Source organism: Pyricularia pennisetigena, chromosome 3, assembly GCF_004337985.1.
Source record: "Pyricularia pennisetigena strain Br36 chromosome 3, whole genome shotgun sequence".
Lineage (NCBI taxonomy): Eukaryota > Fungi > Ascomycota > Sordariomycetes > Magnaporthales > Pyriculariaceae > Pyricularia > Pyricularia pennisetigena.
In genome coordinates this window covers 7,146,747-7,156,533 of record NC_043742.1, presented here as the reverse complement: position 1 = coordinate 7,156,533, position 9,787 = coordinate 7,146,747, and the positions used below count along the sequence as shown (strand labels likewise).

The 9,787-nt window shown below is 50.9% G+C and overlaps 4 protein-coding genes across 4 annotated transcripts; 2 read left to right on the top strand and 2 right to left on the bottom strand.

Moving 5' to 3' along the window:
• Positions 1 to 692: 692 nt before the first annotated feature.
• On the top strand, positions 693 to 2,504 carry PpBr36_03707 (uncharacterized protein; the record flags this gene model as incomplete). Its single annotated transcript, XM_029890877.1, has 3 exons — positions 693 to 786; positions 874 to 1,004; positions 1,083 to 2,504. 3 exons carry the CDS (start codon positions 693 to 695, stop codon positions 2,502 to 2,504), a joined length of 1,647 nt encoding a protein of 548 aa, XP_029753789.1.
• Positions 2,505 to 3,090: 586 nt separating this feature from the next.
• PpBr36_03706 (uncharacterized protein) lies at positions 3,091 to 4,699 on the bottom strand (the record flags this gene model as incomplete). The annotated part of the gene is made up of 2 exons (XM_029890876.1): positions 3,091 to 4,640; positions 4,696 to 4,699. 2 exons carry the CDS (start codon positions 4,697 to 4,699, stop codon positions 3,091 to 3,093), a joined length of 1,554 nt encoding a protein of 517 aa, XP_029753788.1.
• A 677-nt stretch (positions 4,700 to 5,376) lies between these two features.
• On the top strand, positions 5,377 to 5,973 carry PpBr36_03705 (uncharacterized protein; the record flags this gene model as incomplete). The annotated part of the gene is made up of 3 exons (XM_029890875.1): positions 5,377 to 5,420; positions 5,495 to 5,869; positions 5,937 to 5,973. The coding sequence occupies 3 exons, from the start codon at positions 5,377 to 5,379 to the stop codon at positions 5,971 to 5,973; spliced, it is 456 nt and encodes a 151-aa protein (XP_029753787.1).
• A 975-nt stretch (positions 5,974 to 6,948) lies between these two features.
• On the bottom strand, positions 6,949 to 9,131 carry PpBr36_03704 (uncharacterized protein; the record flags this gene model as incomplete). Its single annotated transcript, XM_029890874.1, has 2 exons — positions 6,949 to 7,109; positions 7,178 to 9,131. 2 exons carry the CDS (start codon positions 9,129 to 9,131, stop codon positions 6,949 to 6,951), a joined length of 2,115 nt encoding a protein of 704 aa, XP_029753786.1.
• Positions 9,132 to 9,787: the final 656 nt, after the last annotated feature.

Below are 9,787 nucleotides of genomic sequence, written 5' to 3'. Positions count from 1 at the left end.
ACCTAGCACTCTCTCATTGGAGCCAGCACCGCAATCCACGTCGTCGAATGCTGCGAAGCTTATCCCTGATCGATCAGCCTACCCCTGCTGCACGCGCCCCACTTCGATGTACCGTGTGTTTCCATCTAGAGGTGGGCTTGGTGGGTTGGCCAAACCGGTTCTTACTTGGGACATCGCCCTTGGCATCAGGGTCCCTGACATCTTACATTTTGCAGTCAACGATATCTTCTCGCCCTCACCACCGTTGGAACGAACAGCTCGATTTCAAGACTTGCGAGACTCTACTCCTGCTATTAATCACCTTGACTTCGTTCAGTGAAGCAATTCAACCGCGTTACTGTCCTGACCCTGACTGACATCCTCATGTTGCCGCTCTGCATCTGCGATACCACCAATCTCAACAAAGCAAGGCTCCTTTCACCTTAGCCCACAACTGCTTTACCTTCACAAGCGCTTGCGGTCTCACGCGTATTGCATACGAAAAAAAAGAGTGCTACACGAAGTATACCTGTCCTAGTCACGGCACGAAAACATCAGCGACCAGGGCCTCCATCGGCTGCTCTTTGCCATAACCAAGATCGCAGACTGCAGCTACGCAGCCGTACCTCGATTGCATCTCGGGCAGTAAACAGCCAGCCAGGTGCTCCTTGACGAGCTCTGGTGTCTGGCATCTACATCAAGACTCCGCGAATATGCTGTCAACCGAGCCTTCTATACGTCCTTCCGCGCCGATCAGCGATCATGATGGCACCCGTGGCTGGATCATGTGTATAGTGAGCGGTATTGGTACGCTCTTGTCTCATCTTCCACTGTGAAAAACACTTTTGATTGAACCATAGAGACAAGATGTTGACGCTTGGATTTTGCTCATAGCTTGCATTTCGGGCGCCTCTTTCATCTGTGTCGATATATTTGTACGCCGCTTTACGAGGAGTAAAACTTTCAGAATCGAGGATAGTAATGCCTTCCTCGCTTCATCACTAAGCCTGAGCTTTGGCGTCATGGTAAGTCAAATTTGGTTTCGTCGGACTTGGGATTTCGCATTGTTACCAAAGTCGCTGACATCAACCGGCTGCCAAAAGATCTACTCGGCCTTGGCAAATATGCTTCCGGAGGCGAAAAAGGAGTTCCTATTATCCGAATATAGAGAAATGTCTGCGGGTCTCCTCATGATGACCTTCTTCGTCGTGGGTTTTATGGGCATTCAAGTCATTTCAAGGCTTATGCATAGGTTGATGCCGTCACACGTTGTGGATTGTGACCACACTCACGGCCACGGCCCGGTGAACGATCAGGTTGATCAAGGAATCCCCACGAGGCCCCATTCCAGGCCTCTTTCCCGGAGCGTTTCTAAGGCCCGGTCTGCCATGTCACCCAAAAGAACTGCTACAATACAGCATAACGGTGCCGCGACAGAATCAACACCTCTCCTCCCTTCACAGGTCCCTAAACCACATGCTCCCGATGGCGATTTTCAGCAAGACGGAGATGAGAGTACTGTGTCCCGTGTGCATTCTCATGGTCAATTGCACACTCTGCGCCCTCAAGCGGACGCTGGCTCTCTGGCGACCAGAAGGCCATCGATGCTTCAGGTCAAAGACCGTGTTTTATCATTTGTCAAAGATACGAAAGCCAACTGTGACGAGCTCGGCCCCTGCTTTGGCTACACTGATCCTTGTGGCCAAGAGTGTTTTAAACACATGAATGCCCGCACTTCACTCTCACGTGCGACAACCCGTATTTCTTCAGGTCCTGTCTACACCGAGGTATCCGAGGAAGCCATTGATGGTAGCTTCCAAAATCCAGCGTACCGCATCAGTCGGGCACAGTCGCGCGAGTTTTCGTACGCCCCGTCGGAGGGGGACGACCACCACCATCACAGCCACGGTCACGGACACGGGCACGGGCACGGGCACGACCACAACAATCATTCTCATGATCAAGAGGGTGTCGAGGACGACGACGACCACACCCACGACACTCTTGCAAATGATGATCTCGAGGCTCAACACCACCATCATGTGCCAACAAACGCATTTTTGTCGATTGGTCTGCAGACAGTAATTGCGATCGCCCTGCACAAGTTTCCCGAGGGCTTCATCACATATGCCACCAACATGGCAAGTCCGGCCCTGGGCTTCAACGTTTTCATGGCTCTGTTTGTTCACAACATTGCCGAAGGTTTCTCAATGGCCCTGCCTCTGTACATGGCCCTAGGAAGCAGGCTCAAGGCGATTGCTTGGTCGTCGTTACTCGGAGGACTAAGCCAACCTGCTGGCGCGGCTCTTGCATGGCTTTGGTTCAAAGTCGCGCGCCGTGCTCATGTTGAGGTCGACCACAAAGCATATGGCGCCATCTACGCCATCACTGCCGGCATCATGACCAGTGTTGCCTTGCAACTCTTCGTAGAGAGCTTGAGTCTCAACCATAGTCGAAACCTCAGTATCGCATTTGCGTTTATCGGCATCATACTTCTGGGCTTTAGCAGTTCCATTTACGACTGAGAGGCTTGGATAGATCGTTTTTTTTTCCCCTTCTTTTTTTGCCCATGACTGGGACGCGTCCTAGAGGAATTGAGAGGGGTTGAAATCCGAGAGGAGCCTGGAAGGTTTCGGCTCTCAAGTAGCATCACAATACCCTGTAGATATAATCGTAAGATCCACGAGGGGGAAATTGTTTTTCCAGGCGTTCAGGTCTTTTCAAGGCGTTGTGATTTGGCGTTGGGCTGTTTAACGGCTACTCAATACCGGAGTTGGGGGTTTGCACGGCCTAATGGATATCATTATCCTCAGTTGTATCTATTTTCTGTTTTTGCAATATCATTATGCACACAATACATCTTAAGAGATTGGTCCACCCAGTGTTTCTCCTAAGTCGCAAAATGTTTAGACGTTGGCTATTGTGAAACGGAAAACAGTGGCCGTTATCTGTACCTCAAATTCTTGTTTATAGAACAACTCAATGGGATTCCAAACCTGCGTACCTTGAGACCACAAAGTACAGAAGTGGCACAGTGAAGGTCTCGCGGAATCAATATTGTATCACTATCTCGTAAAGTCATACATCATCAGAGGTAAACCGGACCACGGCTCAGCCAAGGAAGAGACTAGGATCAACCAGAGCTTCTAAACCATGATCGATGTTACCAGAGCTTGTGTCCAAAATATTTGACGGCTCAGATCCGTGGCAGTCGAATATTGAGTCAACTGCCGCATCACCACTTGTCGGCTCAGCTGAATTATGGTAATCAACCACTGAAGTCCAATCGTTCCACTGTGCGTCAGCAGTAGATATTTCCTGGGAACGATCTTGACCCAGGTGGAACGCGACAGCATGGGCATCACGCTCTTCTGCCGTTCCAAACCCTTGTGAACAGACTGGGAACTCGCATGGAAACTGAGGGCGCAAGTCCGGTCCAGGCCGAATAGTGTTCAAAAAAGCTTCAGGCTGAGGTATAAGCTGCTCAGCAGACGCGTACATGTTGAAGAGACCGGCCGACTTAACGGGGCTCTCATAGTTGAGGCGTACGGTTCTTGCAGGCTTTTGCATGCCCAGGTGCGCCACGCGCACGTGGTCTTCAAGCTTCCTCTTGCTGGCAAAACCGTTGCCGCATCCATCTCCAACTCGATCCCATGAGGCCAGATCGGAAACCTCAGAGAGATCAAAGTCTCCGCAGACGAAGCGGTAGCCCTCATGCACCATCCTGATATGCACGTTAAGATTCGCCTTGCGTGTGAATTTCTTGTCACAGTTCTCCCACGTGCAAGGAACAGTTTTGCGGTCCGAAGTCGTGGATCCCGAGTGATGCATTTCGATATGTCGCTCCAGCTCCCACTGACTGGCACATGTGGTTTCGCAAAACATACAATCGATGTGGCATGTACGCATATGCGCGTTCAGTAAGCCCATAGTCGTGAACCCGGTCCGCCTTCCCGCGTCTCCATCTTCCTTGCCGCATTCCTCACACCAGAAGCGCAGCTCGCCATGCTCCCGTTGCACGTGCTTCCGTAGTGCGTTTGCCGTGTCGAAGCCGACGTCGCAATTATCATGGGTGCAAACAAACGCGGATTGACCCAGGTGGTCGGCACGCACATGTCGCTGAAGTGTCTGGTGCTTGCGGAAGACCTTGTCACAGCCATCATAGCCTGTGCAACGAAAGCGGCCCTCGCCGGAATGTACGATGGCGTGACGGCGGAGGCGGGTTCCAGTCAGAAAAGTCTTGTCACAGCCCGGCTCGGGACATGCATACTGCCTCTCGGTCGAGTGTGACCCCTTAATGTGTTGCTGCAGGTGCTTCTCATCAAAGTAGGCCTTGTCACAGCCATCGTGCGGACATCTAAGCGCCCGGTCGCCAGTGTGTGTGCGTAGATGGGCGGCCAGGCGAGCAGGTCTATTGAAGGTCTTGTCACATCCTGCAAAAGTGCACTTGATCGTCTTCAGCATGGATGGGAAGACCTTTCGGGCGGTCGATGTCGAGGGAGGCGGTGCTGCAGACTGGCCATGTGCTGGCTTGATTGTGGCTACTGTCGAAGCAGGCGTCGAGTTGCCGTCGAAGCTACAGTCTAACCCATCATCGAAGTTGGTACTCGAAGCTATTGATGACTGTTCATCTAGCTCAAAGGTACATTCTACAGTCTCGTCTGGAATAATAACATGTTAGCTAGGGAGAATCCCAAAGCTCAGCTCCATGAGTACTCATAGTTGCTTGTGCCTTTGAGATAAACAAAGATAAATGGGAAAAAAAAAAACAGAGAGAGAGAGAGAGAGAGAGAGAGATCTGACCTGCTGTGGCGTTGATATCAATTGCCGAACGCTTGGACGGCAAACATGCCTCTTCCCGCCCTCGTTTTCTCTTCATAACCATGCTCAGTATATAGAGGAAATGCTAACAAAGCACCTCCTCACAGCGGTACTGGCAAGCGGCCGACTATTAGCGAACTTTCGCATTGCAATTGCAACCCATCCCGCCGCCAAAAGCCAAAACTTTGTGCGGAGCAAAACGCTTATCGCTTATCGCACGAACAAATTGCACAGCAAGGTACAGATGTTGTGGTGGATCCACTTCTGTGTGGGGGCCCCTCCCAGTGAACTTTTTGAAAACTCATCCAATCGCGGAGGGGTAGCTCTTAGAGAGGCACTTAGACCAAAAGTGCTTGTTCACGAAATGGAGCCCCGACGCGACGGCTCGTGATTTGGCCCCAAAATTTTCATGAATCAACAGACAGACTTTCTTTGCGCCTTGGGATCAAATCCGCCTACTCAACTCTTTCATTCGCTTCACCCAACCGCAACAACTTCGGCAGCGTCAACAGCGCCAATCCCAATTTTAGTTTTCAAATCTCGTTCTCTCGACTCCATCTTAGTAAACGCGCAAAAATGTCCGACTTTGGTGGCGATGATGATATGGGAGGTGGTGGCGGGTACGTTGCGACCACTTGTAAACTTACCGCTGCAGTTCTCTATCCTCGCTGACCCTAACATTTTCATCCTTTAGCTACCAAGAGGAAGCCGCCTTCGATGATGTAGAGCCCGAAGAAATCTTTGACGAGGAAGTCCCACTCGATGATGATGAAGAAAACGAAGACGCCAATGTGGTCGTTTCGGGCGACCCAAACGCGGCCGCCCGCGCCACCGGCCAGAAGTTGTCACACAAGGACAAGAAGATCCCCAACGACAAACGGATCACGACCCCCTTCATGACAAAGTACGAGAAGGCACGCATTCTGGGAACGAGGGCATTGCAAATCAGCATGAACGCTCCTGTTTTGGTCGATCTCGAGGGAGAGACGGACCCGTTGCAAATTGCTATCAAAGAACTGGCTGAGAAAAAGATTCCCTTGATAATCCGGCGCTACATGCCCGACGGATAGTAAGTCTGCGTGCCAGTTGCTCAGTGACCACGGACATGAACTTGTTGCTGATGGGACTTGTTGCAGCTACGAGGATTGGACGTGCGAGGAGCTACTCCAATGAACTCTTTTCTCTTTTTTTTCTTCTTTTCTTTTCTTTTTGCGGGGTATGTTCACAACCGTTGCTCCAATTTTTGCAGAACCAAGATTCTGTCGAACTGTCAGAGCACCAAGGAATGGCCTGTCTTGGGTTGTTGGTTGTGGTTCAAGCCGCAGGTTTTTGCCCTTGAGCGGCAACAGGCGGAAAAGATTGAGATTGCATTTAGCGTTGGCGTTTCTGGATCGAGAAGACTCACACTCTCACACTCACTCATACATTCTCTGTCTCTTTATACCTCTTCTTTCTGCAGAATATATATCTACACTGACGGATCACTGAAAACCCCGCTCATTCCGGCTTATCTCGGTTTTGTTCATCTTGACTGTCACCTGTGATGAAGCCAACGCCAGTATCTCATGGTTGGCCAGAAGGTGCTAACCCTTGACCTGAATATCAAACGTCAACGTAGTTGTTCATGAGAAGACCAGTCTAGCTGTCAAAACATCAGCTCCCAGCCTCATACGTCAAATCACGGCCAGACGGGAATATGTCTAAAACCCACAATAACTTCATGATCTTTCTTTTGATTGCCTCCTACGCTGTTTATACGTGAATCTGCGAAAAGAAACACGTTGATAAAATCAAGCCCGTATGCACCTGAATGTGTGATTGTGTGTTCCCGAAACGTATGAGGGGATCTAGACAAAGCCAATGACCCAGACGCAGCCAAGAAACGCCAAAGACATGAGTATAAGAAACAGCTAAGAATGATGAATGTAATCCCGGGAGTGAAAATAGTAACAGCGCAAGAAAAAAAAAAAAAAGACAAGAAACAAATCACATAAGCAGATCGAACACGCTGGACGAGCCATATGCCGATAACAACAACGAGTATAGATTTAGTGCCAGTGTCATCTCATTTTAGTAATACCGCCAGCAAGCCTGACTTGAGAAATCGAATTGAAGAGACATAGAGAAAGAGTGAAAGAGGGATTGTTCTCAAGACTCATCCTCGGTGTCAGTGTTCGTATCGCTTGTATCATCCGCTTCTTCTTCCGTGCCACTCTCGTCGTCTGATTCATCTTCCTCGACAACCTGCTTCTTCTTTCGTGGTGGCGGTGCTCCGCCTTTGGCGGCATTCATGATGCCCGCGATTGAGTCTGAGAGACATGTGTATTAGCGTTTGAATTTAGGTGAAATGCGCAACAAAACAAACCAGAGAACATACCTTCGTCCGGCTCGCTAATCTCCTCCTCATCTGTCATTTCGGCCGCCCTGCTCGCCTCATCGACGACTAGGGTAACTTCCATCTTAGTATCGAACCCAACATAGCTGTCACACACTACGTGCATAACGAATGTGTAGTGGCCAGCTTGTGGAGGCGCCTGGAACTGAGCCTTGAGCGTTTGCATCTCGTATGTCGGAGTCTTGCCGTCGTCCTTGAAGATTGGCTTGTCAAACTGCGCAAACGTAAACGGTGGCACGGCCATCTTGCCTTGCTTCGAGTCTGTAAGGAAGACGTTCCAACGTGGAGAATGGTCGCGTGCAAAGTACGGGGCATAAGCCAGAGGCGGCACAACGGGTGTATCGTCATCGGCTCCATATACAGGCTTTCCGCGTTCGTCTTTGCCCACTTGTTTCTTTTTGCGCCCAAGAATAGCATCCAAGTCATCCTCGGCCGGGTCTACATCCTCCAGGTCTGCTTCGACAATCTCGGGGACGTTTTCACTTCCAGGAGGCACAAACCGGCCCTTGACCACAAGTGTGACTAGAGAGGATGGGATGATGTACTTCTCTCCGGTGACCTTGAAATAAGCCTTGGCGACACGGAGGAAAGGCAACTGCTTCGCGACCTCGACCGCTTCTTGGTACTGTGATTCGGAGAGCAGACCCTCACCGATAGCTTGGCTTCGGCGCTGGGAGTCGGGCTGATCCATAAATCGCTGCAATGACATGCGTACCCTAGAGTCTCCCTCGATGGCCTTGGCGATAGACGGGGTGATGTGGGGCAGTTGAAGAAGCGGGGATGCCTTGGGCGGAATTGCCTGGATGAGAATCTGGCTGGCGTAGTATGAGGCCAAGATAGGAGCCGTGTTTCCATAGGCCAAGGCAATTGCCGTGAAGGACTTTGTGAGGGAGTGGGCGATTGGAGCGACCTCAAACTTGGCCTTGGTGAGCTCAGCGTCGTCAAGCTCGATGCGTCCCAGGTACGCCCAAAGTAAGTCCAGGACCTTTCGCCGCACGCCGTTGTCGAGGTCTTCGAGTTTCTCCTTTTCCTTGAGTGACATGCCCGCGGCGAATTGCCAGGCTTCGCCGGGTGCCGATATTCTGGATTCAATCTTGGACAGTCCAGAGTCGGCCTTGTTACCCCTGAAAATATCCTCAAACTCTTTGCCAGTGCTCAGTGCAGAAATGACCCCACCTTCGTCAATGTCATCCTCGTACTCCCTAAACAGGCGGTTTGCGCTCTCCATCAGCGGGCCTTCCTTGGAGCGCCTCTGGGTGCCATACCACCACGAGCCAACCCAATAAGGCAGCAGAACTCCAAACAGCATAAAGTAGACGAGGACAACGTATTTTCCATTTCCGTCTGAGACAATCACCTTGGGAAGGGCAATGTTGATGCTGAAGCCTTGCTTGCCGTCGGGATGACCAAATTGGATGTAGTTGTTTCTGACATCCTCGTCCGTCAGCGCTTGGTAGGCCTTGGAGATCTCGACGTATTGCTCGTTTAGCGACTCGATCGTCTCATTTTTGGCGGGGTCGGGCTTGACCTTGTCAGGATGCAGGCGTCGCGACAGTTCCTTGTATGTCTTCTTGATGACCTTTTCAGATGCAGTTTCCGAGAGACCCAGAATGTCATAGGGGTTCCAGAGCTTATTAACAGGGGCTTCGGTGACGCTGATCAGGTAAAGCATGTAGCCCATGACGGCCCATCCGCCCAGCACAAACAGGGTCAGGCCGAGCGTGCGATTTTTCCGTTTGTCTGCCGACTTTTGCGCCTGCACCAAGTCGCCATGCTTGGGCTTATACTCAGTCTTAATCCGCGGGAACTTGGCTGCGGGGTCTCTCGATCGGTTTACGAGGGCATATGTGAGGGGAAGAGTGACAATTGTTGTCAGCGTGAAGACAAAGAAGGGCCAAAGGTGGCCCGTCTCGTCGTATGAGTAGTCGCTACTCATTATGACCCAAGAGCGCGATAGACGAGAGTGATTGGTGTCAAGGCCCTAGCAGGCCCGGCGACGCGAATGTGAAAAATTGCGTGTTCTGATTGCAGTTGATTCTGGTTGCGCGCAGGCTGTCGTGACGTGCGTCGAAATCAAAGGATGGATGGTAGAGAGCGTGTTTGCGCTGCTTTCTCGTGCAAGCGACAAATGATGTGTATACCTGTGGCGGGCCAACCCGAATGCCCAAGGTCTCGACTGAAGTTACAAACACAACAATCAAGGCCCAAAAAAAAGGAGAAAATTGTTGTTGCCTGGGAAGTTGGATGTGCCTTTGAATATATGTGGCCCCAAGATATTTATCCTACTTGAGGTAAGTGACAGGCAAGGTGGGTGGGTGGCTCTTGCACAATCTGTTCAAAAGGGACTGACTGACTTGGATCTCGCCAGATTGAATCGTGGCCTCGAAAATTCGGACAGGGGTCTCGGTTGAATTAAGCTGCAGAATGTGGGTCCCCACATGCTGGTCTGATACCATCAAAAGACATCGCTTCAACGTCAAGGCTGGTGGCGGGGAAGTGCCGAAGTCTCCTTGACCCTGCGCTGCATCAACGATGTGCGTAATAATAAATACCTATCAAGGTACCTCCTATTCATCTTACCCCGTATCATAG